The sequence below is a fragment of the Actinia tenebrosa genome, unplaced genomic scaffold (assembly GCF_029948245.1).
Source record: "Actinia tenebrosa isolate PJP-AT-01 unplaced genomic scaffold, QUT_ActTen_1.0 PGA_scaffold6__47_contigs__length_16458017, whole genome shotgun sequence".
NCBI lineage: Eukaryota > Metazoa > Cnidaria > Anthozoa > Actiniaria > Actiniidae > Actinia > Actinia tenebrosa.
In genome coordinates, this window is record NW_028292583.1 from 1,369,152 (window position 1) to 1,396,815 (window position 27,664).

The following is a 27,664-nucleotide window of genomic DNA, read 5'->3' on the forward strand; positions in this document are numbered from 1 at the left end:
TACTGACAATGTCTTTAATAATATCACAATCCCTACAGACCTACGCCTTGAATACAAAGTAATAAACCTATTTGAATGAATAGAGGAAGATCTTCTGTAGGACTTCATCTCAGAATTTTACAATTCAAAAAAAAAAAAAAGAGGTAAGTTGTTATTTTACAGCTCATGAGAAACATACTGGACCAACTTCAACGCCGAACTCTCCTTCTTTGATATCGTATGTAGCAAAATCTACAATAGGTAAACGTGATGACTTGGTTGTATCTAGTTGTATGATGGTCTTACGCCATTGTGAGTCACGGATCTAAAGAAAAAAGACAATATATCAGCAATCAGGGTTACATGTGTTCGGAATGTTATGAAAGATAGGAATAATCAAATTGGCTACGCCCATTAGTATGTTAAACAATCAGCTTTGCCAGGAACAAAAAATACTTAATGGACAATATGACAACACAAAAATACGTTACGGTCAGTTGTCTATTCTTTTGACAAGTGGACAGAGTAGGGACTGGGTATGATCATTTAGTGTTTACTTACTTTACATTCATCCAATAGTACTTTAGGTCTTGCTCTTCTGTTACTAATGGAACTAAATTCATACTCGTTGGCGCCCATTAGTTTGAGGCCCTTCTTGGCAGAGGCTGAGACAACATCGTACCAGGCAACGGATTTCTTGCAGTGATAGATGAACTTCTGCTCTGCTTTATTACTCAAGAGTTGAAGAAGTGAGACTTGGACTTCATCCACTCCGTATTCAATCTGCAACACAAGAATGTAAGATAAATATTGTTGTCATCGCATGAGAAAATGCGCATATGACACCAAGTGAACATATATTTAGGGACTGGTCATAAAGTATAGGGAGGGGGGGGGGGGGACAAAATCAGAATAGAATCAGTATTTTTTTATCTTGGCCCATCATGAAATGATGCCGAAAATGTGATGACCCAACCCCAGTTTAGAAGCAAAATTGCAGGTGACCCACCCCTGAAAAAATCTAAATCCCAAAAGAATTTTCTTGGTTGCACACGTCTACCACTTATTGTAACATTGACTGTTTCGACTTCTTCTTTCTCTGTCATCGTTTTCCTCGCTATCAGTAATTCCTATTTCATGAGTAACAATGTCAGTTTCTTCGTCGCTATCCAAATCTTCAGTATCCTCATTAGTGTCTTCATATGAATTATCATCATCTTCAGTGTCCTCGCGTGAAGTACCATATTCTTTTAGCTCTTCCTCTGTTGTACTTGTCGCAGTATTTAAAAGCTGCATAGACAGCCAAGCACTTATTACTTGGACTTTCTCACTTTTGTACATTTTGAGCTTGAGCAAGTTGTGCTTTTTTAAAAAGCGGTCCAAGACTACATCCCTCTGCTTCTTAAGCATTCCGCTTTCTTGTATGTCTTTCCAGTCATAGTCTTCGTATGCTTTAAGTTTCTCGGCATGCTTCCTTACTTTCTTTTTCTTTTCATTTGCCCTTTTATAATTTTTTTCATTCGAAGGTACTACAGATGTTCTACATACTTCCTAACCAGATCCTCTGCAACTGCAAATTTTCTTGAGAAATTCTGATGATGACAATTATAATACTACTCTATTTTGTAATGGCCTACAAATTCAAATTTTATTAACAGCCCACCCCTTTGAAGGAGTTCAAAATTATGTGACCCACCCCCTGATTTTGCCCCCCACCCCCCTCTATACTTTATGACCAGTCCCTTAATAGAAGGAAATGTCTTACTTTCGTACTGTTCTATTTATATCTAATAGTCACATGACTAATGTCTCTCCAGTTTATATTATATTTAATTACAAGCACAAGCAAAGCGAAGTTTGATACGGGAACTGAAGGAAACCTTACTTTGCCTCCATTGTTCAAATCGTCTGAGAACCAGGAGTATCCGCGGGTAATTTGTGTATTCCATTTCTTTCGGCTGATCTGTAATACAACAAATATATATTCTTCAAATTGAATTTAATAATTTGATATGTGTTGTGGTTACTGTTACTTAATAAAGTCGTTTTGTTCAAGGAAACTTGTGTTTGAATTTAAACAGGTAATGAAAAACTCATTCAATGAAATCCCCGGCGCGAAATTAAAGTGACTTAGGATGGCGTTTTTTCGCAGAATCGCGAGTGCCGCGAAAATTTCATGTAATAAAGTACTTGGACACCAACACGTATATTTACCATGAACAACATCCATATTAGGGAGCTACTCGTTTACTCCATTTGAATCCACAGGGTACCCCCCTCCCCCCCTAATGTATATATTGGTGTACACTTACTTGTGTCTTGGGCGATAAGCATGTGGAACGTGTAGTCATGTTACAGAATACTCGAATAGCATCTTTGTTGGAGCCCATGTTAGGATCAATCCAGTAGTGACCTGTGAGACAAACCATCAGTGATTAATATACTTTACAATTACTCTGAGGGAGTCATGTATGTTTTACGTACCATTTGGCAGTTGAGGGTAGCAAGTGGAAAGATCTTTGCAAGTCTTGGCAGGGTATTTCTTGCTTCCGTCTCGTCGTTCAAATGACATCACAGACTCAGACAGTTCCAGAGCCACTCGACTCCATTCATCGGTCTTTTAGTAAAAAAGAGTGTTTTAATACCCATAACAAAAACACCAGTACTGACCAAGTAATAATCTGGTTTTCCTTACCGATTCTTCGCTAACAACGTCGAGTACACCGGTGTCGCCGAGAGATCTTTTCTGTTGAACAAATATGCAAGTTGTCAGCATGGTTGATCTTCATTTATGAAACAAAAACTTTATAACACTGAAAAGAACAGTGTGTCTGTCAAACTTGGCAAAAATGCCGTCATACACGTTTTATGTTGTTTTAATTTGCACATTTGCAGGTCCAATGGCTGTAATCTTTACGAAACCCCCTTAAAATGATACTAAAAACAAAGAAGAACATAACCTCCTGTAACGTTGAAAGGAATACGGCTTTCTAACTCTCTAATAATGAAAGTTCCTCTGTATACCCTTTGTCTGTTTGTTTACATAAAAACACACCTGTCTTGCTGGTCCACCACCAGTAGTAAAGCCGCCCGTAGTAAAACCTCCTCCATCACCACCAGTAGTAAAGCCTCCTCCTCCATCACCACCACCGCCAGTAGTAAAGCCGCCGCCGCCCGTAGTGAAGCCTCCTCCATCACCACCAGTAGTAAAGCCGCCGCCACCCGTAGTGAAGCCTCCTCCTCCATCACCACCACCAGTGGTAAAGCCTCCTCCTCCATCACCACCACCACCACCACCAGTAGTAAAGCCGCCACCACCCGTAGTGAATCCTCCTCCTCCATCACCACCACCACCAGTAGTAAAGCCTCCTCCTCCTCCATCACCACCACCACCACCAGTAGTAAAGCCGCCGCCACCCGTAGTGAAGCCTCCTCCTCCTTCACCACCACCACCAGTAGTAAAGCCGCCACCGCCGCCGCCAGTAGTGAAGCCACCACCGCCGCCAGTAGTAAAACCACCACCGCCAGTACCACCACCACCGCCGCCACCCGTAGTGAAACCACCACCACCACCACCACCACCACCAGTAGTAAAACCGCCTCCGCCAGTACCACCGCCACCAGTAGTAAAACCGCCTCCGCCAGTACCACCGCCGCCGCCAGTAGTGAAGCCACCTCCTCCTCCTCCGATACCTCCACCACCAGCTCCTCCTGCTCCTCCTCCACCAGCACCTCCTCCAGCACCTCCTCCTCCACCGGCACCTCCTGCTCCACCTTCACCACCACCAAATCCGCCACCACCGAGTCCACCACCTCCACCACCACCAGTTCCTCCACCACCGGGTCCACCGCCACCTGCTCCTCCAGCTCCACCAGTTCCACCAGGTACTAAAGGAGCTGGGCCTTTGTTTGGACCAGCACGGGAAACCTGGAACATTCTTGGTGCCGCAACTCCTGGCTCGCCCTTTAATGAGACAAAATCTTTAGTCGCCGTGTTTGATATTATTAAAAAAGGTAGTAATAAGAAAGTACAAATTACAACGTATAAAATAAACCACAACATACATACCCGAGGTCCAGGAGGTCCAGGGGGTCCCTAAAATGGAATAAAAAATCAGTAAGTAAAAGTTGACAAGTTCTTGCATTATTGTTTCTTTCCTTCATCTAATATATGCTTGAACCGAGGCAACTCAAACAGGAATTCAAAAATTTCAAATTGGTTTATTAAATTCACAAATTGTGTCTTGATAGAAAGAAGGGCCGGGCGATATTAAAATTTATCTTCATCATAAGCTATACATATCTATCTCTAGGACAAATAGAATTGCACTTACCCTTCGTCCATCTTGTCCCTATAACCAAACAACAAGTATTGATGTTAAGTATACCATTCAATGACATCATCCAAACCACGTGATATGCCGATAATTAAGTAATCAAAAACAAATTGTTACGTTTGTTTGTGCAGTTTGTACCATGCAATGCAATTATAAAAACATAAATGAAGTATAAGATTAATAACAAAATATTACACTGATTTGAAACGAGGTATTTATCGAAGAACGCCCTCGTTCCCTTGTTACTGGGTTGCCTGTGGCAGCTCAGTCGCAAAATGCCTTTGGGTTTTTTTGTCTTCTTCATCTCGCGAAAAATGCATTGTTGCGCAAGAGTACCCATATATGGATTTGAGTGACGTGTTCATAGATTAATGGTTTATAGACTGGCTTAGCAGCTGAGGATGTAAATCCTGGCTTTAGAAATAGTATAATTGAGCGGTAAAAGAAGACTTTCTAGGATTGTAATTCAAATATTTACTAGTATTAGTACAGCTACTCAGTCGGCAGTATTCTGGCTTCAATCGCGTGGGTTAGTATAGCCTAAAGGAAAATACGGCTTTCAGTCTTTAGTTTATAAGGCATGAATATTACTGCATTAAATTTTACGCGGTAATCAAATTAAGTTTTGAATCCTTTAACCGAGTTTCATTCCACTTTACTGGTTTGGATATTTTAAGAAACTATATTTGAAGAATAATGGAGAGATCGAGAACTTCAGAACGGTTAGCGAAAAACAAATAACCATTTAAACAAATTTCTAAACGAATTTATGTCGCATGTACGCGGTTCTTGAAATAAATATATTTATTTCGTCAGACACCACGAGTCTTTTGGTCAGGTTAGTGTAATTTAAGATGTAAGAGTTAGTTACCGAGAACGGAGGTAATAAGCCATATACATCCCGAGAGCCGCAGGCCCGAGCGATGTATATGGCTTATTGCCGACGTTCAAGGTAACTAACAATTTTAGTTATCAATTAAGAAGGTTTTCTATAATATTCTGATGTTAGACTTTTAAGATAATGAAAATAAAAAGAATTTTAAAAAATATTCGTGGTTCAGTTGGAAGTTTAGAATGTATACAAAAGGGGTAAACATTTTCCGCTTTGTTTTTATATTTCCCTTGTTGTCTATAGAGCATGAACAATGTGAGTTGATTATAAAGGGATTTACTAATGCCCTCTAGTCCCTACAGAGGTAATGTGGCACATAGTTTTAATGTTCTGGAAATCTATGATGCTAATTAAACAAAAGTGCAGATGATAATAGAAAACCATAGATTTTAGGGTTTCGTAATCACATGTGGCTGTATGGCAATGGAGTTGGAGAGTAGTGACGAAGAGGCAGTTTTTATAACGCCGAATACCTTTTCTCAGCATTCAAGCCCAATTTTCAATTTGCAGTCTAAGGGCTACAACGGCTACGCGTGGACTAGAGAAACTTGTTCCAGATAAATACATCATGGAACGAACCGGGCATAGAGATGAAAGAAGCCTTCAAAAATACTAAAGGCCAAGTGTAAGTGTCAAGACAGCGATTTCCAAGTGCTTTGACAGTGGAGGTAAGCCTTTCAATGAATGTACCACATCTACGGCAAAAAGACCTAACGAAGATCTCGATAATGGCGGCCAGGAAAACAAGAAGAAATGTAGTGAAAAGGATGAGCAAAACCCAGTTTGTAAGAATTATTATTTTAAAAACTGCGATGTAAACTTTAACACATAAACTATGAGCACTAGCAACGATTTGATAATGTGATGTTTAGAAAACATATCTCTATAGTTTTTTTGAATGTAAACATTAATTAGATTAGTTCTGTAGAATAGTATTATTCCCCAGATAGTTTACTCGTCAGGCAGCAGGGAAGAGCGGGGCTGATATGAATTAATCTGATTGGCTCATTATGAATCGAAGGTCAATATATAGTTATAAACCCGGTTTATAACTATATATTGACCTTGAATTTATAATGAGCCAATCAGATTAATTCATATCAGCCCCGCTCTTCCCTGCTGCATTTCAATTCCCTCCCCGGGCTTTAAGTTTGTCCATTGTTTATGAGGGTTGTAATAAAAATAAAGCCTTATGAATAACAAAGAAAACCGTGTCAATTGATAACTAAAGAGCCTTAGTCACTTCAGTAACGCAGAGCTGTTTTCTCCGCATCTGTATAGTTTTACTAATCTAATCTCATTCCACTTCACTGGTTAAAGATTTTTGTTTTTATCAAGCCGTACATTTGGACAAACAGCACAGATATTTAAAAAAATAGAGTTTAGTTATTTGTACTTACGGGGAATCCATCAGGTCCCTGTCAAAACAGAAAAGAAAAAAACCACATCAAATTAATTTGAGTTGATCTTGGAAAACTAGGTATAATATAATTAATTACCCAATGATCTGTAAAGACAAATGACCCACGCAACATCCACAAAGTATACAATCATAGGTAAACATTAATGTACTCACAGGTCGCCCAGTCACACCCTTTAGTCCAATAGGGCCAGGTGCCCCAGCGTATCCATGGGGACCAGTAACACCAGCAGGTCCATCTTGACCCTGAGATATATTAAGAAGTACCACAGCATGATTTATGTGATGATCATATTCATGGAGGGAAGAGTAGTTCGATATGTTTGTACCTTATCTCCTGCACTTCCAACAGGACCAGGCGTTCCTGGGTCTCCCTCAGGTCCCTTGAGAGCAAAAGAAGAGAATGGAATATTTGAGCTGTTTCACAGGTTTAGTTCATGTGGTGAGGAAAAGCGAGGATTCAAAATATTTTGTTGATAGACTTTTTAAGGATGTAGATACCTAGGAAAATGTTCCACGCAAAATGATGGACGAATAACACGAGTTTAATCAACTTACGCGTTTGCCAGTGAATCCAACTTGTCCAGGTGAGCCAACGAAACCCTTCTCTCCCTGGAATACACCAAGATATGCAGTAGCTTAACAGTTAACCAACTAAATACTTGTTAACATGTTAGAGAACATTGAATTCTTAATCAAGTAATGTTTGTTACCTTGTTTCCCTTGACACCTTGAATTCCACGAGATCCTTTTGCACCAGTTTCTCCCTGTAAAAGTTAAGGTTACATTTCAACCAAGTAAAAAGTAAGTAATTAAACTCTTCATGTATAGAAAGTAGCACTAAATAGCCATATTGCAAATAATAGTGACTAAGAGTGATAAAGAGGAATATCTTACAGTAACACCGATAGGTCCAGCCGCTCCATCAACACCATCTTCACCATTGGTGCCCTAAAAGTAAACGGCACATTACATTTGATTAGTTTTTTTAAAAGAAACTAATTAATGTAATCGAAGATCAATACTTACAGGTGCTCCGGGTCGTCCACGGTCTCCCACAGGGCCCTGGGAACCAGTACGGCCTCTAGGACCTTGTACACCTTTTTTTCCGATTACTCCAGTGTAACCTTTGACACCCTAAATGATAACGATATGACATTAAATTAATTTGGAATACTGTAATAAACAGCACTTGATTATTAAGAAGTCAATTACCTTTAAACCAGGTGGACCAGGCACCCCATGTGATCCACGTCCACCAGGAATTCCCTAAAATGATTAATAAGAAATTAACAAGTTGTTTCCTGTATGACACAATCATGGTCAGTGACGTTACACAATTACTACCTACCCCAGCAAAAATCAAAATTACGCAATACACTTTATGTGTCAGTACTCATTTGTCACGCACACAACAACACAATGACAACAACAACAATGACAACAGCAACAATGACAACAACAACAATGACAACAACAACAATGACAACAACAACAATGACAACATCAACAATGACAACAACAACAATGACAACAACAATGACAACAACAACAATGACAACAACAACAATGACAACAACAACAATGACAACAACAATGACAACAACAACAATGACAACAACAACAATGACAACAACAATGACAACAACAACAATGACAACAACAATGACAACAACAATGACAACAACAACAATGACAACAACAACAATGACAACAACAACAATGACAACAACAACAATGACAACAACAACAATGACAACAACAACAATGACAACAACAACAATGACAACAACAACAATGACAACAACAACAATGACAACAACAACAATGACAACAACAACAATGACAACAACAATGACAACAACAACAACAACAATGACAACAGCAACAATGACAACAACAACAATGACAACAACAACAATGACAACAACAACAATGACAACAACAACAATGACAACAACAACAATGACAACAACAACAATGACCGTGCATCACAATGTAATCTTGCACATAATCAAATATAATGATAGGTAATAACAGATAATAAAACAACTGGTGTATTATGTACTTACATCGTTTCCAGGGAAGCCAGCACGTCCTGATGTTCCTTGAGGACCTTCGGGTCCCTAGGGGTAAAGGCAACACAATATACAACTGTTTACTATCATCTTCTATACAACAATTTTATTTCGCTGATTGGCTATTTCAGCGTTCTTTTCGTTGAATGTTTTGTTATCAATAAAAATTAGAAGTTCTTATCGTTTTTGTTTTGGTAAAAATAACAAAAACAACGACAGCTATGGTTCGTTGATCCACGCTACTTATCGTCAATAAGAGGACAGACACATAAAAACTGATTTCAATGTGTTAAGTAGACGGTAATGCACTGGAATAGCTTACTGTTGCTCCTGCTGGTCCGTCGTTGCCATCTCTGCCGCTTTCACCAGTATCTCCCTACGATAAACATAGTATTAATTAACCTTTAAGAGAGAGAAACCCAAGGATAGGATACCAAAAACTACTCACTCTGGGTCCCTGAGCTCCTCGAGGTCCGGGTGGTCCTTGGCTTCCAGGAGCTCCCTATAGAAAAAACCAGTTAACAGACGACTCATCTCTGTATATCATGCAATAATGCGTGGTACTTACAGGTTGTCCAGGCTCTCCTCGGTTACCCGGCTCACCAGTGCTTCCACGGTCACCCTACAGCAAAACAATTTTTTTCAAACATGTTCTAATATGTTATAAAAACAACCAGAAGCACGATAAACCGACTTACCGCTCTTCCTTGTTCTCCTCTTCGTCCTCGGATGCCGTCCTTTCCATCTCTTCCCTAGTGCAAAGATGATATACATAATCAGTTTGATTCAATGGGATATGGAGGGGGCAACAATCACTAGTTACGTCATCAGCTAACTAAACTGATATGTGGCTATCAACTGTTTCGGTTCAGGAACTTCTTTACGCAATGTCCGTGCCAACATCACAATGCCCGTAGTTATTGGCTATGCTGTTGTGGTGTCCCTGCGCTCACAGGAGAAACTAAATAAATAAAAGAAGCAAGTACCGGTTTATGCAATTTACTTACGCTTTGTCCAGGAATACCTCGTTTACCGTTGAGGCCATTAGCACCTGGGTCACCCTGCAGAAGTATTCACAAACGATTTAGCATTATTGAGAAGGGCACGAGTTAATTCACTATCACCGGCACACTCAGTATATTACAGTCTTGCCTCAAGAGGAAGTGGTTATATTTTACCTTTTCTCCGTCTAAACCACGCTCACCATCAGGACCTTGAGGTCCTTGTGGTCCCTGCAAACAACATATGTGTATTCAACGAAAATTAATATATGATGGAGGGGAGGGGAGGGGGGGTACGGTAAATTAATTCCATGGATCCCGAGAGGGCAGAAGACACTGGGAAGAAAGAGTTCCTATCATCATTGTTACAACAAGTATTACAACAAGTATTCCTCTGTTAATAAGAATGAAAGAACTGCTAAATAACAGATGATTGATAGCCATAAACGTACGGGTAATCCAGTAGGTCCAGGATTTCCAGGTTCACCAGCAAGACCAGGTGATCCCTAAAACAACAACAATATCATTCAACAACGTAATACAAATCTACTGAAGTAAAATAAAAATGTAACATTAATGAATGAAATATCCCTTCTTGACCGAAACGAATGCAGGGTAGACGAGGCGCTAATCAGAGACTGGGCAAATAACCTTATGCACAGACAATTTTTCATTTATTACTATTTTTTTAAATATATTTTATCTTTCTCTCCTTTCGAAGCACTGGCAACCTTTCTAGAAAGCTACTTGATCTTTTGTACAGCCATGCGTTAGTTTACCGACAAGAACTCCTAACCTACTTGGAGTTCTCAGTATCGTCTACCCAAAAACGTTGGCCAGTCCCAGCACGATAATAGTTTCTGCTCATTTCTAACGAGGGCTATTCAGCATAGAGGGTATACATACCATTGAACCAATGAGACCAGAAGCACCCTTCAATCCTTGCTCGCCACGAGGTCCCTGTGAAAGGATAATACATGAGTCAATACTATAAGTCATGCCTTGATGTACGTACTTGTGAGTCAATGGTACATGTCTTACAGCATTTTCTCAACTTCCTCATGGAGAAGACCATGCTATTTGAACAGAGTACTAAACTACACAAACTTTGTAACTTACTCGAGGTCCAGACTCTCCCTGCTCACCATCCTCACCAGGATCTCCTAGAATTCCCTATGAAACACAACATGTCGGTATATATGTCATCAGACGCCAATATCATTACCAATATCACATCACATGTACTAATAACATCCGCGATATACTTACAGGTTCGCCGATTTCTCCAACAGGTCCAGGACGACCAATGTTACCAGCTGGACCCTGAAAAAGTCAAAGATTTTATAAATATGTTATAAACATTATCATTAATTTAAAAGAAACGTATGGGTGACCAAGACATAGATCGATACCTGATTGCCGTTATCTCCAGGTCGGCCAGGTGGGCCAGGAGGTCCACGAATACCCTAAAATACAGATACAAAATGTTAATCAAATTCATATTGGGCGTATAATACTAAATTAAGCCATAGAAAAACCTTGCGTATGCGTAACACTTACAGTCAAACCAGCTTGGCCTGGAACACCGGGCAAACCAGCATTTCCTGGTGTACCCTAGTGTTAAACAATAAAACATAAATTAGCAGGAAAAACATAAAAGATGGTTAATTAACGCAACTAAATATTCAAAATAAAACATACCCGTAATCCACGTGGACCGACAGGTCCAGGTTTTCCAGGGGTACCGGCAAAACCCTAGGCAAAATATCAACAAATCCTCAACATATATATGTAATTTTAGTAAGTGCTATCATAATGTTTAATTCATAGAGATGTTTATTATATGTACTTACGCGTTTCCCATCACTACCAGGATGTCCACGAGGTCCAGTTGGTCCAGGATCGCCCTGCAAAACAACGTTAATGGATCATTTGACTAAACAAGCTTGGTTTTCCGTTTTATAATGTTACATATTCCTACTTACAACATCGCCCTTGGGTCCTGAAGGACCGGGCTGTCCTGGTCTGCCTGGGTTACCCTAAAAAAAAAAACAGATGAAAAACTTGTTAGCTAAACAAGCCGCAGTCAAGTCGTGTGAGATATATAGTAGGTAGTAAACTAGAATGGTAAAGTGACCTTACCACTGCACCAGCAGATCCGGTGGGTCCAGGTGATCCTTGTTCACCGCGGTCACCCTAAAATATTAATAAATCACTTACGATTAGCAATATATCCCATGGATAAGGATATCTGTGGACGTTTATTCTTACCGGTGTACCATCAACTCCTGGTTCTCCTTGCTTGCCTTTCTCGCCAGGTTTGCCCTAAACAAGCAGGGAATGTGTTAAGCACAGCGTAATAAAGCCAAAGTAACATCGTCAGACATTTTCCTTACATTTAATCCAGAAGGTCCTCTTTCACCTTGGGGTCCAGGGACACCCTATAAAAGAAATAGAAAACAAAATAAATATCGTAAAGGATAGCCAAGGAACACGAGAAGACACGAACAACATGCAACATTGGAGCACTCACCGCTTGTCCGTTTAGTCCGTCTTGGCCTCTCTCACCAACGGCTCCCTAAAATAAAAGTCAAAAGGTTACCTACCTATACCTATTGGGAAGAAATGAAAATGCTACACACTGTAATATTACTAGGCAGACCAAAAGGCAATGTGTAAAGCCATTGATTGAAAAGCACTGACAAAAATCCATGTAGGTTGGTGTTTATATATAAGAAGAGCAACAGCAGCAACCACATTCATGACAACTTACTCGTTTTCCATCTGGTCCAGGTGGTCCGGCTGGGCCTGGCTCTCCTTGGGGTCCCTAAAGTAATGACAAATGACGATTTGTTTATACCCATACATTATTAAACAAAGTGCAGAGTGATTATACTTACAGCAAGGCCTGTCGCTCCGGTTGGTCCCGGTTCTCCACGTTGTCCGGATGCTCCCTACAAAAATTATAAGCGAGATTAATAACTGTTTATTTATTTATATATTTATTGGTTATTATGAGCTCTGTCTCGACATTTAGTAAAAAACGACATTTTAGTACTATTCAAATGAAGACTCACATCTCGTCCTGGTGTTCCGGGATCACCTAATGCTCCAAAGGCACCACGGGCTCCCTGTGCATTGATATAAAATAGATATTAGTATGACATGCGCAGATGTATTCAGTATCGTGGGAAGATACACTTACAGGAGCTCCACGTGGTCCCTGAGGGCCGGCATTTCCTGCTACACCGGGTGCTCCTTGTTCTCCTTTCTGTCCACTTGTACCCATTACACCGGAGATTCCGGGTGGGCCCTGCAAAAAAAAAAAAAAAAAACCATTATGTATTTAAACAAGACTATATGTGTTAATGATAACTTTCAAGTCTGCCATTACAATAACACTCTACAATGACGTACTTGGTTGCGAACGAATACTTACTGATGGTCCAGGAGCACCATTTTCGCCATTTTTCCCGGGTTCTCCCTATAATCCAACACATTTATCAGACATTTAGAAACTTACTATCTAGGCTTATACTTAATTTTTTTGTTAAGTCCATTGCACATCACCAAGTTGTGCTCTTAACTTCCAGCCAGCAAGCATTTCTCGAATGCTGCATTTGTCATATTGTTATTCTTGGAACAAATGTAATTGTGTATCTTGTTTGAGTTCTTTACCAAGGTTTGTTTATCAAATGGTACTCGACGTTTATGTTTTGCATTCAGTAGGAAGACTATCTTTTAGAAAAAGAAGTAAATAATGGTATAAAACGACGCCGTACCTTTGCTCCATCTTTACCCTCGGCTCCCGACTGGCCACTTGTTCCAGGAGGTCCCTATAAAAGAAATGTATGTTATCATCAAGGAGGTAATTGATAATAAGATATAGAAGACTTGGATATACTTACCCTAGGTCCGGGAATACCATCTTCTCCGGGAATGCCATCTGGGCCTCGGTCTCCCTTGACTCCATCAGGTCCTGTCTCTCCTCTCTCCCCAACGTCTCCCTAAACATTTACGATAAATAAGCAATATATATGTAAATAGCAGATATATATATGAAAAGTAGAGAATATGTGGACCGCATGGCACTAATGAGAGAGCATCGGTAGTACAATTCCGAAGGTCGTGGGTTCGATTCCCAGCGAGGTTGGAAATTAATTTTTCCGAATTTAATTCCAAGGGCTTTCGCCCCGAATAACCTCGTTCCCAAGCACTATAACTTATCTATATTTCTATATCTTCATATATGAAAATTAGTGTACTCACGTCAAGTCCAGTGTTTCCTGATGCGCCAGTAGGACCACGTGGACCGACAGATCCCTGTTTAAATGTGACACACACAAAAATTAGTTAATAAAACTTCTAGACATTCAAACATGATAAGATGTTTCTCACCGTTGGTCCAACGGATCCTGGGGTTCCTTGGTTGCCTACTTTACCGCGTCGGCCCTATCAAATAAATATTTGCTGTTAGCATCATCATCATCATCATTATCATCATGAATGATGTTTTAAAAGTTCTCAAGGGTCGTCCAATTACTTTCAAAACATCTTTCGTACTTATTTTTTTGTTTTACTATTCTAGTATTTTGAAAAACACAAAAACATGAGCAAACAGCACATCTGTGCGAGTGCCCATAATAGGGCGCGGGGATTCTTCTCTTAGTTCATTTTTTCTTGCTCGTACCTATGATCAATTCCTGATTGTTCGAGAAGATCTATACTTGATAAATTATGATTGTTCAGTATCAAATATGTAAAAAGTATTGAACTATCAATAATATCCTCCAGCTTAAATGTTTGTTATAGATGTTCATGCTAATATATACAGTAGGTTACTCACTGGTCGGCCAGCTTGACCCTGTGGTCCTTGCAAGCCTCTTCGTCCTTGATCTCCCTAAACAAATATGAAAAATGAGAAAAATAACCTTTCTCTCCCATACACCCGACTAATGTACAACTGACTTACTCTGTCACCATTCCTCTCTCTATCCCATACACCCGATTAATGTACAACTGACTTACTCTGTCACCATTCCTCTTTCTCTCCCATACACCCGATTAATGTACAACTGACTTACTCTGTCACCATTCCTCTCTCTCTCTCCCATACACCCGATTAATGTACAACTGACTTACTCTGTCACCATTCCTCTTTCTATCCCATACACCCGATTAATGTACAACTGACTTACTCTGTCACCATTCCTCTCACTCTCCCATACACCCGATTAATGTACAACTGACTTACTCTGTCACCATTCCTCTCTCTCTCCCATACACCCGATTAATGTACAACTGACTTACTCTGTCACCATTCCTCTCTCTCTCTCATACACCCGATTAATGTACAACTGACATACTCTGTCACCATTCCTCTCTCTCTCCCATACACCCGATTAATGTACAACTGACTTACTCTGTCACCATTCCTCTCACTCTCCCATACACCCGATTAATGTACAACTGACTTACTCTGTCACCATTCCTCTCACTCTCCCACTCTCCCTCTCACTGCGCATGTACTCACTCTGGACGGACGTGTATTAGTGAGCTCCAAGAAAATTTCAAATTTTATCAAATCTTACAAACGATTTCCTTCCAAATATCCTTGAAACTAATGATGGAAAGTCTTAAGCCACTACTGGACTTATCAGACGACCAACAACTTAAATGGAAAGGAAATTTCGAAGATTTGAAGACACTAATCCGGCTTGTCCTTGATGCTCCTGACGAAGACGCCGGTGAAGTAAGTGAAGATAAACTCCACAAAGCTTTTACTTATAAGATTCAAGACGCATCGGTACGTTTCTATACCACAACGGGAAATCTTAAACTTTATGGGTCGAATTATGAAAAACTCAGAGAAGCTCTCCTAGAGTTTTTTCCTGACGAAGACATAGTACAAGTGCCTATTTATCAACCAACCACTCCAACGTTACTGTTAAGTGATGAGTCCACTATTAAGCCACTGACCCAAAAAGTAGAAGATTTAATTGCAGAAGTCAGCCTGATAAAAAGACAAGTCTTTAAAGAAATTGAAGTAAACGAAGAAATCGAAAAGTTGAAACAAGAAATTATTATTCATAAAGAGACTATCAAACATTTACAAAACGAACGCGAAAAACTCTTGGCAACAATTGGCATCATTACCCACAACAATAACCTAATGCCTTCATTTCCTCTTGGGACCCACCCTTTTCGAAACCCTTTCTTTGGGCCTAACATGACAGAAAGAACTATGCAGATGCATGAAACTGAAGAACGGATAGAACCTCTAACTACAAGCAACAACAGTTCAGTGAAAGGGAAAAAGAGGCAAAAAAAGAGAAAGAAGCAGAGTTCACAAACCATAGATAAATCTAGTGAAGCCCCAGCGACCTGCCCTGATGAAAGTGAGACAACACAGCCGGATAAGTCCCACAAAGAGAATCGGAAGACAACAATTATCGTTGGTGACTCAATTATTGGTAAACTAGAAGGATGGAGAATGTCTAATAAGGACAATCTCGTGGTTATTCGTTCCTTTCCCGGTGCAACTGCTGATGACTTGAAAGATTATATAAAACCAATTATCAAGAGAAAACCTAATAGCTTAATATTGCATACGGGAACCAACAACCTTAAAAGTGATACTCCAAGTACCGTAACAGATAAGATTGTTGAAGTATGTGAAAGCATTGAGAATGCCCTTCCAGAGTGTAAAATAGCAATTTCAGAAATTACCGCTCGACAAGACTCCAGTATGCTTGAAACTGCCAGAATAGATGTTAACAAGCGGCTTGGATCCTTCTGTTCAAACCGAGGATGGACTCTTATAAAGCACAAAATCACAACCAAAGAATTGAATGACAAGGGACTCCACCTCAACCGAGCCGGCATAGGAGCCATCGCCAAAGACTTCAATAGTCATATTAAATCTAATTTTACTTGATCCTTAGGTAGAGTACCAATAGAGGAAAGCTTTTCAAATCAATCCAACGTATCAATTTCTGGCCATAACATACCAAAGGTAAGAGGTTTTAAAATGGCCTCGTTGAATATTGCTAGCTTACTCGCACACATTGATGAACTGAGGATATGGGTCGCAAATCAGAGCCTTGATCTTCTTGCTATAAATGAATCCAGGCTTGACCCTACTATCCCAAGTTCTCTAGTAGGTATTGAAGGCTATGAATTGTATAGGTTTGACAGAAATCGTCAAGGTGGGGGTGTTAGTTTGTATTTAAAATCAAGTATAAACGGCAAAAGCCGTCCGGATCTATCTGATAACAACATTGAATCACTATGTATTGAGATAACGAAACCACACAGTAGACCATTTATCGTATTAGCTTGCTATAGACCACCAAATTATGACGTTTTAGCTTTCTGTAACATTCTCGAAAATATTTTGACAAAAATAGACTCTGAATTCAAAGAGCTGTATGTCTTGGGGGATTTGAACTGTGATTTAATCAATAGTAATACAAGTACACAGGCTCGTCAACTAAGACATACTTCTGAGTTATTTCAGTTACATCAACTAATTACTGAACCAACAAGAATCACCCAAAGAAGCAAAACATTGATTGATATCATTCTTACAAACACTCCAAACAGGGTTGCCCAGAACGGTGTTATACACCTCTCTTTGAGTGACCACAGCCTGGTGTATGCTATACGCAAGATAGCTATACCAACAAATCATAAGCACAAAATAATAACATTTAGAACTTTCAAACATTTTGATGCAAACAATTTTCGTAGGGACTTGGCGTCACTCCCTTGGGATTGGAAAGAATGGAAAGAATTGTTTCTATCTATTATTGAATTGCACGCACCGTTAAAGCGGAAGCGCATAAGAAATAGAAGGACGCCTTGGTTGACAATTGAAATACGAAAATTGATGCTCGAACGTGACAAACTAAAAAAATGACTGGGAAAAATACAAAGCAAGTAAAAACCGAGTAAACAATGAAATCAAAAAAGCTAAGAAGAAATACTATGAAACTCACTTTTCACAAATCTCGAGAAATTCGAGCGAAGTTTGGAAAACAATAAATGAAGTCTTATCTCGAAAAAGTAAAGACAAAACTCGTATAACCTCCTTAAAGAGCGGGGAAAACACTATTTGTGATTTTCAAGAAATCTCTGAGCTTTTTAACGCTCATTTTTCTGAAATAGGGACAAAGCTAGCCGGTACAATCCCGGAAGGACCACTAAGCTTTAACTATTACCTAAATAAAGCAAACTCGACCTTTAAATTACAACACACGACTTCTGATGAATTATCTAAGATCTTAAACTCTATATCAAGTAATAAGGCAACGGGCTTAGACGGCATATCTGTGCGCTTGATAAAGGAAGGTGCTCCAATTATTATTAATCCCTTAGTTAAGATTTTCAATCAATCTATAGACAGTGGTATTTTTCCAAATGACCTTAAACTCGCCAAGGTAACTCCTATTCATAAAGCAAATGATAGAGATGATTTAAACAATTATCGCCCTATCTCAGTACTTCCTGCCATTGCTAAACTTTTCGAAAGAATTGTCTTCAACCAGTTATATACTTATCTTAGTTCAAATAACCTGCTCTCTGAAAAACAATCAGGTTTTAGACCACAGCACTCAACGACTACTGCTCTGCTGGAACTTACAACTGAATGGCTTACAAATATAGATGAAGGGAAGATTAACTGTATCACCTTCCTTGATTTTACGAAAGCGTTTGATACAGTTAATCACTCTATCCTTCCCCATAAATTAGCTAATTACGGCATTGCAGAAAATTCATTGAAGTGGTTTAAATCCTATTTAACTGAGCGAAGACAGAGATGCAACGTGAATAATACATTATCTACTATAAAACAAACCCTTTGTGGAATTCCCCAAGGGTCAATCCTAGGTCCATTATTATTCATATTGTATATTAATGATTTACCAAATAGTGTACATTTTTCAAGTACAAGAATGTACGCGGACGACACAAGCCTCACGGCTTGTAATACTTCCGTAAAATCTTTATCTGAGCAGATCAATTCTGATATTATTAGCATATCCAACTGGTTGATGGCAAATAGATTAAGCCTTAATTCAACAAAGACTGAATATATGTTTATTGGGTCTGACGACAAATTACGTCAAATAAGTTCCAAACCACATGTTTACCTTGAAGGTAAACAAATCGCACGTGTCCAAACAGCCAAAACCCTGGGGGTTGTAATCGACCAACGCCTGTCCTGGGCTGACCATGTCGATCATATATGTAAAAAAGTTTCATCAGGCCTGGCTGGCCTTAGACAGGTTCGTGATTACGTCCCCCAGGAGACGGCGATTGCAATATATAATTCGCTGATAACTCCTTGGTTTGACTACTGCGATGTGGTTTGGGATAATTTACCAAAAACATCAGCTGACAGACTCCAAAAAATGCAAAATCGCGCAGGCCGAATTATAACTAAGAGTAATTATGAAACTAGGTCGCGCGACATTTTAATGTCTCTAGGATGGAAAAATCTTCAAAACAGGCGGAAGAAACATAAAGCCACAATAATGTACAAGACTTTGAATGCTCTTGCACCTCAAAGTTTAAGAGACCGCTTTGAGTATCAAACTACAAAATATAATTTGCGGAAGGGAGAAAAGTGTTTAAAATTATCGAAACCAAACACTGAGTACCTCAAACGTGCGTTCTCCTATGAAGGTGCAAAAGCATGGAACTCTTTGCCTTCAGATATTAAGTCAGCTAGAAGTATAAGGGAATTTAAAAGAAACCTTTCTTCTGTTGGACTCTCATAAACTTTTTTAGCTGTCTAAATTGTATTCTTATTTAACTCGACATTCTTGTAAAGCAATTTTTATATTGATAGAATTTTTTTTCGAGTATAAATAAAGTATCACTCACTCACTCACTCACCATTCCTCTCTCTCTCCCATACACCCGATTAATGTACAACTGACTTACTCTGTCACCATTCCTCTCTCTCTCCCATACACCCGATTAATGTACAACTGACTTACTCTGTCACCATTCCTCTCTCTCTCCCATACACCCGATTAATGTACAACTGACTTACTCTGTCACCATTCCTCTCTCTCTCCCATACACCCGATTAATGTACAACTGACATACTCTGTCACCATTCCTCTCTCTCTCCCATACACCCGATTAATGTACAACTGACTTACTCTGTCACCATTCCTCTCTCTCTCCCATACACCCGATTAATGTACAACTGACTTACTCTGTCACCATTCCTCTCTCTCTCCCATACACCCGATTAATGTACAATTGACTTACTCTGTCACCAGATGCTCCAGGCAAACCTCGCTGTCCAGCTCTCCCTGGTTCTCCCTGTTAATCAAAATCATAAATCACATTATTCCACTGAATAGTTGACCTATTCATATGCGATATGTAATTGTAATCATGTGACGTACATACCCTCTTTCCACGTGATCCAGCAAGTCCATCGACTCCTGGATTACCCTAAAAAGATGGAAATAAAGTTTCTTCATTTACCCTTTGGGTTACGTAAGATAATAGAATAATACTAAAATGCGTTTCATTATCAATTATATACCTGTCTACCAGGGGCGCCTGGTCGTCCTTGTGGCCCTGCTATTCCTTGTGGGCCCTAAAAACAGATACTATAGTTCTTAATATAACGACAAAAGTTATAATTTAGATTGAATTAATGCAAAAATCAAGTGATTCAAGAACTCTCGATGCACTCAAGAATAACGTACCTTCGCTCCCTTCTGGCCTGGTTCTCCATTTCGTCCAGACTCGCCCTAAAGAGAAAAGGTATATATATATGTTTTAAATATACCGACCGAGGTCCATTTTTTAATACCAAGGACACCGTTTTACCCTATCCGGACCGACTTTAGGCCGGTAAATAACTTATTTATTTTTTTCCCATTTACTTTTCTATTTGTTTTGCAATTCGTGTTGTTTAACAATCCGTTTTTCTATAGTTTGGATGACGTAAGCCTTGCGTCAGGATACCGGACCACGGGCAGAGATTTTTAGATACCAGAAAGGAAAAAATATGGTTAGTCTTTTAGCATAATTTTATTAAGATAAACAATTGCTATCCGTATAAAATTATTGCTCAAGTAGAGTCATTTCAATGAACGCCTGGGCACTACTAATTAACTATTACATTAAATTATCTGTAATAGCAAGACTATACTAGAGTATCTGCCAGTTGATTGGCTCGCCATCTCAAAATCATGAGCAAACATAAATTATGGCAGTCGTGAAATCAAATCACGCCAATCGGTTCGAAAAAAAAATACTCGTCTATAGTAAAGCTCATGATTATAATAAAGTTCGAATCTATAAAGTTCATAATAAATTTCTATAAGAAAATAATATACATCAAAAAGAAATACCTCTGTTTACCAGCCTCAAATGCATACGTTTTAATCTATTTTACCTAGTGTTTATTGAAGCATAATTTCAAGTACGTTTTCGTTTGTTCTTTGTTGAATTTCGTTACTAAGATCTCAAGGTTTTGGGTCAATGACTCATCGTCAGGGTGAGTAAACAAATTAATCGTTCTATCCACAACTAACAAGGACGTATGGGAAGCGCGCGGGAAACAATAATTGTCCAGTCAGTAGCCCAGGTTCAATAGGAATTCGTTGTTCGCAACTAGTCATAGCTTGAATCAGTGACGATCAAGAAAAGCCCGGATCATAATATTTTCTATATAATTTCCACATTACGTTATTTCACTTACGGGTTGTCCGGCTTCTCCTGCAACTCCAACTGGACCTTGGGGGCCGGGAAGTCCCTGAAGGAAAAGTAATATTAATAATCATATACATGTACGCTTAATGATCAGCACATCATTTAAACTGCTTACCTGTATACCACGCTCTCCCTCCAAACCAGGTTCTCCACCGGCTCCCTTGTCACCAGGTTGACCAGGCAAACCTTGAGTACCGGGTAATCCTTGAGGTCCCTGTAATATGAAAAATGTAAAATCATCGGTCCTCAATGAAGAGTGAAAGGTCCTGAATATGGGGGGAGGGAGGAAGGGTTGTCAATCCCATTTCCAACCCAAATGTCTTTACAAATCCCACTCGGCTTACCAGCTTCCAAACTCCAAACGTTTTTTGGATACTCCATTCCCATTTCGTTGTTTTGCCCATTCGCAGTCACTACTAATATTATGTATGAAGTAATGTGTCAAAGTTAATGTGGTAATTTTTGATTGTTTTGGATTTTTAATTTGGATTTTTACCATTTAACTTTCATATCCAGTGTAGTCCGACTTTCTTGTCTTGCCATTGCTAATCACCACGGTACAGTAGCAACTGTGCAGTACATGTTGGGATGTCCCCGGAGCACAACTTCAAAAGTCTCTTTGTCTCTCTCTCTCTCTATCCCTTAACTTTCTATGTAGATTAGGTTACATAAGGTTTTTCTCGAAGTTTCTAGAATGAATGTTTCTAGAACTTTCTATGTTTCAAGACGTTTCTGGACTCGGTATTTTTCTAGAATGTTTTAATGACGTATACAATCATTACGTAATTGAGTTGGCCAGATAGTATATAACGAAGTTCGGATGAGCGGTGAAGATAGATGCTTGTAGCTAATAAGTATTTGAGAGCTTATCAGTGTTTGTGTGCTGATCAAAACGTGTGGACCTCTTGTTAGCATGACAAGTCGTAAAGCCGAAGTGGTTTGTCAACCTGTTACCATGGAAACCTAAACTATGTCGATTGCAAGTGACATGTTACGGTTAATCTAATCAAGACTTTTTAGCAAAAGTGCCAATACTTACCGGGGGACCAGAAGGTCCTCTGTCTCCAATTACTCCTACATTTCCCTAAAGATCAATCAATTGGAATATCAATACTTAACGCTTAAATTCAATATTCAAGTAGAATATATTATGGCATGTAAAAACATAATGGACCAACTGAATAAGTAAATACAATAGAAAGTTAATTGTTGTGTTAACGTACCATGAACCCACGTGGTCCTTCATTTCCTGGTTCTCCAACTGCACCTGCAGCGCCCTTTTACAATTGAAACAGAAGACAAAATAAGCTCACGATTGGAAGATTCAAATCAATACCATTGACAGGCATAACTTACTTTTGTGCCATTCTTTCCCGCCGAACCTGCTCTTCCTCTATCGCCCTAAATGTCACATGACAGAGAAAATAATTAATTTATACGGCATTTGTTTGAATTGCTTTGTCTTTCCTCATTTAACATAAATGAAACGGAAGGCAAAAAGCAGACGTTACTAATTGATGAACTTGCCTTAAAGCCTGCATCACCACGATTTCCCTTGGGTCCCGGCCGTCCAACTCGTCCGGTGTCACCCTTGAATCCTGTTACTCCTTTAGGACCTTGTTGTCCTTTTGGTCCCTACCAGTGTAATACAAGTAACGTCAAATTGTACTTAGAATTATAACAGGAAGCAATATGACTCTACTGAAGAACTAGTCAAATCAGAAAGTCATATTCAATACGTACGGCTGATCCTTGTGGTCCAGGTTCTCCACGGACTCCGGGAAGACCACTGGTTCCCTGATAATAACAAAAAAAGTGATTGCTTAACGTTTTATTCTCAAATACATATTATTCAATAAAATAATTAATTTTTAGTTGTTTCCATGGAAGGTACTTACATTTTTACCCGTTCGACCTTCTTTACCAGGCGGTCCTTGTTCACCGGCATCACCCTAAAGCATATTACAAGTAAGAAACGTTTTTAATGTGTTCAATGTGTAGTTATAACTTTTAGTTCCAGCCCACTATCACATACGCAGGTAACAATTACCCGCTACTCACCGGCTCTCCACGAACTCCCTGGGCACCTGGTTCTCCTGGTTCACCGGGCAGACCCTCGGGTCCTGGAAGACCATTCTTTCCCCGAGCCCCTCGGCTACCCTAGAATGAGAAGAAAAACCGCATATAACACTTTAATGAAATAAAACCAAGATCAGATAAGTGGAGACTGAATACCTACCGGTTTACCGGGGATTCCTACACGCCTAATGAAAGGCCTACCCGGTAATCCTGGGGGACCAATATCTCCACGTACACCAGGAGGTCCATTGATTCCTGGGCCTCCCTGTCAACATAGTAAGATTCAGTGTTAATGTAGCCTTTAATTGGCAAAACAAAAGAAAAGTGCCGGGCCGGAGACAGCCCTAAGAACAGGTTACCACTTAATGATATTGACTTACATCTTCACCGGCAATACCAGGATCGCCTGGATTGCCTTTAGCTCCAGGACGACCAGGACTACCCTAAAAAGAAAACAATAATCAATATTTCTTTTTGGTTAAGATTCAGTTTGACAGCGCGCATTTCAGCATACCTCTTTTGTATATATATTTGTGGGCAGGGTCCTCAAGTCTATAGGTTTGAAACTATCCAGGCTAGGTTCAGCACTCTACTATTACTAACATTTCGCTTTAAAGCAGGCTTTTTACTTAGCTATCTGATAATGATCTAGTGTCACTAGTCTTTATTTTCACTATGAATCACCGCCGACAACACAAGAGTACGGCAACTTACTGGTGGACCAGTTCTTCCTTTTTCTCCTTTTACTCCTTTTAATGACTGCAAAAATAAGCAAATATATATTGGTCCAAATAATGGTGGTAATTTTAAAAAGTCATGTATGTAAAACATATGAGTGATTGCTACATACCGGATCAAGAATTTGGGGTACTGAAAAAGAAGGAAAACATCGAAGATTAGTGCACGACTGCTGCTGAGTTTCTTTCCCGAACTGAGCAAATTTCGTTAAAGTACTGGCATATACCAATGTTACGATTCTTGTCGGAGAAGAAGAAAAAACCGACATATATTCAACATTTTTATGATACGACTTTAGCGAAGAAATATACCGGTCTGATATTAACAATAAACAGTTTGAAAGACTAACCCGAATATCAAATATCGTGAAAGAGTTCTTTCACTTGAAACCTCATACCTGCCTCCATTCGTGCATCTAGTTTATCTATGCCACAGCTAGTCACGCCATCATTATATTTCATTCATAATTAATATGAAATTGAAAACTTCATTAATTAAATTTCACACTTCAAAAGTTAGCTTAAAATCTTTTAGATTTCAAAAAAATGTTGAAATTTGACGCGCAAAAAATATTAGTGTTGTAACAATAAGGCAGTCTAGTCGGTCGAGACAATTTACAAGAGCAAAGGCTACATTACAGAACTATCTATCTGTTTCAGAATGTTTTCTCGTTATGACTGCATTTCTTTTTTTCACGTACTCATCAATGATCATCATTGACTGATTTACCATATTCTATGAGTGATACATAATATACATAATGTAGAACATCCAGTTGTTTTTTACATAAGACATCTATTGGGTGCTTAGTAAATTATTACATTTGTAAATTATTTATGTTTCGTCAAGGTAATTTTTCTTGGAAAACAATCGCGCCTGGATTCGAATTTCTTTGGTCCCAGAAAACGATTAGCTTGATGAAACATTAATATCTCTGTTTATTGATTACCAAATGAAGCTTTTTTTCGTTTAGCGCTTTGTGTATGTAACACAGTTAACGTTTCAAGAAAATCAAGCTATCCAATGGCGTAGTCTGTGCTGCCAATACTCCTACGTATTTTGCAGGCAAACTTTAATGATATCAGTTACAAAGTACTTTACTTAGTTCATTCTCATTCTATTCTTCGTTTGCAACCACGTGTATTTTGCTGGTGCTAAAGTATTTTTTTGGCTCCAACCAAAATACAATCCTTATGACCATGTAGAGCTACTTATAATACAACTCTGAGCAAAAAATATGGAGCATTAGAGAATTTCTTAAACGAGCTATGAGCGAACGAAGTTACCGATATTTTAGTGTAAATGTATAGCGAAAACTCGCTGGATGATATCTAGTATCATCCAACATGGCGGCCAAATTTAAAAAAAATATTTAATGACAAAAATTCATCAAATTCACTTCAAACATGTACCAAAAATTTTGCTTTGGCAAAAATATCTGTATTTCTTTGACTTTTCAGACACATATTGAGCGTAAGGTGAGGATTACCGATCACAAAATAAGATACGATCTGAAATTTCCTACACTTAGTCACATCAAAGTTCTCTAAAACATATTGAAGAATCAAGTAAATAGCATTCATAATTAATTTTAAGTTGTTATTTTTTTGCTCTATGACGTCACGTGCAAACGAAGAATTCTCCCTTTTTCTGCATTTTAGTAAAGGTTTTGTTGGTGTCAAGAAGAGTATTTGTCCGGTCTGTACGACACATTTTTGGTCTCGGCTTACCAAGTTTTAACTTTAACATTTTACATACTATAAGCGAAGAAAAACTGTCTGTCAAACAGCAGAACAATATCACAACTACCCTGGTGCTGCTGGAAGGGTATCAAAGTATAGGCTTTATTCGATGCATTGAATGTTATCCGACAGAAAGGATGTGCCTTGTAACACGATATCAAACCATTTCTTCATAACTTAGAGTATAGCTTGCAAGCATAACCAAACGGCGATTAGTCAGAACATTACTTAGACAAACCGATTTTGCAGAAATAGAGCTTACAGTTATGTGCTCTTTTGTATTTCCAGTAACTTTACTAAGATTGATATCAATCGATGCGCTTAGCCACAAGTAATATACTGGCATTAACAGACAATACAATAAAGGCATTATTTATCATACTAAGACATACACCTTAAAGTTATGCACTCGTGTTATACTTTTGTAAATAACCTAAATTAAATCGATAAACATTAATTTGCAGAAATGAATAGATTATGTTTACTACATGGAGTTTATGGTTCGGGATTTAGGTATTTCACCAGTACGACCCGTGTCACTGTACCACGAACAATGAGCTCTTTCAAACACTCCACTGCAACCTTCAAGAGAATTTAGTCCAAGGTTTACTATGGAACATGCATTTACATTCATTCAAAAAAGTCTTACTGTAAACGACCGACTGCTGAAGTTAGAACATAGGCAAAATTTATGAGATGTTAATGATTTTAAGTATGGCTACAACAGCGGATCATATTGTGGTTTCCAATCGAAGAATGCCTTGCAATAGATTTATCTAATAAGCAACACTAGAGTTTACCTTGTCCCGATGTAGATACGACCCATGCAGCAACACAAAGGGAAACGGCGATCCATGAGAAGCTGAACCCCATCTTTTCAACCCAGTTGTGTGTTCAGGGCTGAAGCATGAAGGTTCTGTACGCTGCAAATTCTCTCGCCTTTCCCCGGCAATGCGTGCTAGACAGTAAATTAATGCTGGTCCTAAAATACGTATCACACCCAGACTCTGTAACCTATACAAATTCGCTGGTATTAAATTACTGCACAATGCCTCATGGACCCTTTGTCGTCTGGCCAGTTGAATGACAGTCGTTCTCGTCGCGCGGGACGTCCTCTCACACGGTAACGTGTAACATATTACTCCAAATCCAGTAGACTTTTATGTGTATCAACACCCACAAATCACTAAAAGCCATAAAAGAGACAAACGTTGGCTCGGACATGAAGACTTAAGCTTTATTTCCAAGTTAATGCATAAACTGTGTTCATCTGAGGAAACGTTCAGATGTTTAATGTTATTTTGTCATAAATAGCGTGACTGATGAAGGAACAATTGGCTTCCAGTAAAGAAAGGAAGTAACATGATCACATCAGTCCAGCTACGTATGTCCTTCATTTGAAGGAAGCTATTCAATTGGACTGCGTCGGTATTCGAAGTATTCGTTGTCACACACTGTCATGTCTTGTTCAAACTGAACATGGGCCTTTGTTGCGGTCAACTGAAGAACCTTTAGAAGGTTTATTACAAGTCATTGCAGTTCCTTACACTTAATAACGTCTTTATCAATGGAAGAACTATGTACCTGTCCAGTCCTGGTACCAGTCTTTCGTTGCAATTGTTTTCCATGGTCAAGTTTCATGAATTACCG

The 27,664-nt window shown here is 39.0% G+C and overlaps 2 protein-coding genes across 3 annotated transcripts; both read right to left on the bottom strand.

Moving 5' to 3' along the window:
- On the bottom strand, window positions 1-26,999 carry LOC116299574 (uncharacterized). 2 transcript variants are annotated; one of them, XM_031708247.2, is made up of 66 exons: window positions 26,815-26,999; window positions 24,385-24,404; window positions 24,249-24,293; window positions 23,915-23,977; window positions 23,695-23,799; window positions 23,517-23,615; window positions 23,354-23,407; window positions 23,199-23,252; window positions 22,983-23,090; window positions 22,812-22,856; window positions 22,679-22,732; window positions 22,495-22,539; window positions 21,571-21,669; window positions 21,445-21,498; window positions 20,444-20,488; window positions 20,278-20,331; window positions 20,139-20,183; window positions 19,995-20,048; window positions 14,554-14,607; window positions 14,106-14,159; window positions 13,977-14,030; window positions 13,616-13,714; window positions 13,490-13,543; window positions 13,147-13,191; window positions 12,913-13,020; window positions 12,785-12,838; window positions 12,608-12,661; window positions 12,481-12,534; window positions 12,241-12,285; window positions 12,104-12,148; window positions 11,979-12,032; window positions 11,850-11,903; window positions 11,693-11,746; window positions 11,561-11,614; window positions 11,409-11,462; window positions 11,268-11,321; window positions 11,120-11,173; window positions 10,977-11,030; window positions 10,827-10,880; window positions 10,614-10,667; window positions 10,160-10,213; window positions 9,885-9,938; window positions 9,714-9,767; window positions 9,405-9,458; window positions 9,275-9,328; window positions 9,155-9,208; window positions 9,029-9,082; window positions 8,701-8,754; window positions 7,844-7,897; window positions 7,658-7,765; window positions 7,526-7,579; window positions 7,342-7,395; window positions 7,187-7,240; window positions 6,958-7,011; window positions 6,785-6,874; window positions 6,609-6,626; window positions 4,314-4,331; window positions 4,049-4,075; window positions 3,166-3,943; window positions 3,035-3,111; window positions 2,675-2,725; window positions 2,464-2,596; window positions 2,292-2,392; window positions 1,865-1,942; window positions 541-762; window positions 1-304 (listed from the first exon to the last, which is right to left on the bottom strand). In XM_031708247.2, the coding sequence occupies exons 1-66, from the start codon at window positions 26,885-26,887 to the stop codon at window positions 164-166; spliced, it is 4,920 nt and encodes a 1,639-aa protein (XP_031564107.2). In that variant the 5' UTR covers window positions 26,888-26,999; the 3' UTR covers window positions 1-163. The 2 variants fall into 2 exon arrangements, with proteins under 2 accessions (XP_031564107.2, XP_031564106.2); XM_031708246.2 differs by having other exon boundaries at window positions 3,035-3,943.
- Window positions 907-1,557, bottom strand: LOC148905805 (uncharacterized). Its single transcript, XM_089038637.1, has one exon. It carries the CDS (start codon window positions 1,387-1,389, stop codon window positions 1,036-1,038), a length of 354 nt encoding a protein of 117 aa, XP_088894763.1. The 5' UTR covers window positions 1,390-1,557; the 3' UTR covers window positions 907-1,035.
- Window positions 27,000-27,664: the final 665 nt, after the last annotated feature.

Coding starts and splice junctions, on each gene's coding strand:
- LOC148905805 (XM_089038637.1), bottom strand. CDS start 1,389: ATGCTTAAGAAGCAGAGGGATGTAGTCTTGGACCGCTTTTTAAAAAAG.
- LOC116299574 (XM_031708246.2), bottom strand. CDS start 26,887: ATGGGGTTCAGCTTCTCATGGATCGCCGTTTCCCTTTGTGTTGCTGCA. Junction 13,021..13,146: donor ATGGTGCTCCTGGACCATCA/GTAAGTATTCGT, acceptor TTTTTTTTGCAG/GGCCCACCCGGAATCTCCGG. Junction 9,083..9,154: donor GAGGAGCTCAGGGACCCAGA/GTGAGTAGTTTT, acceptor TGTTTATCGTAG/GGAGATACTGGTGAAAGCGG.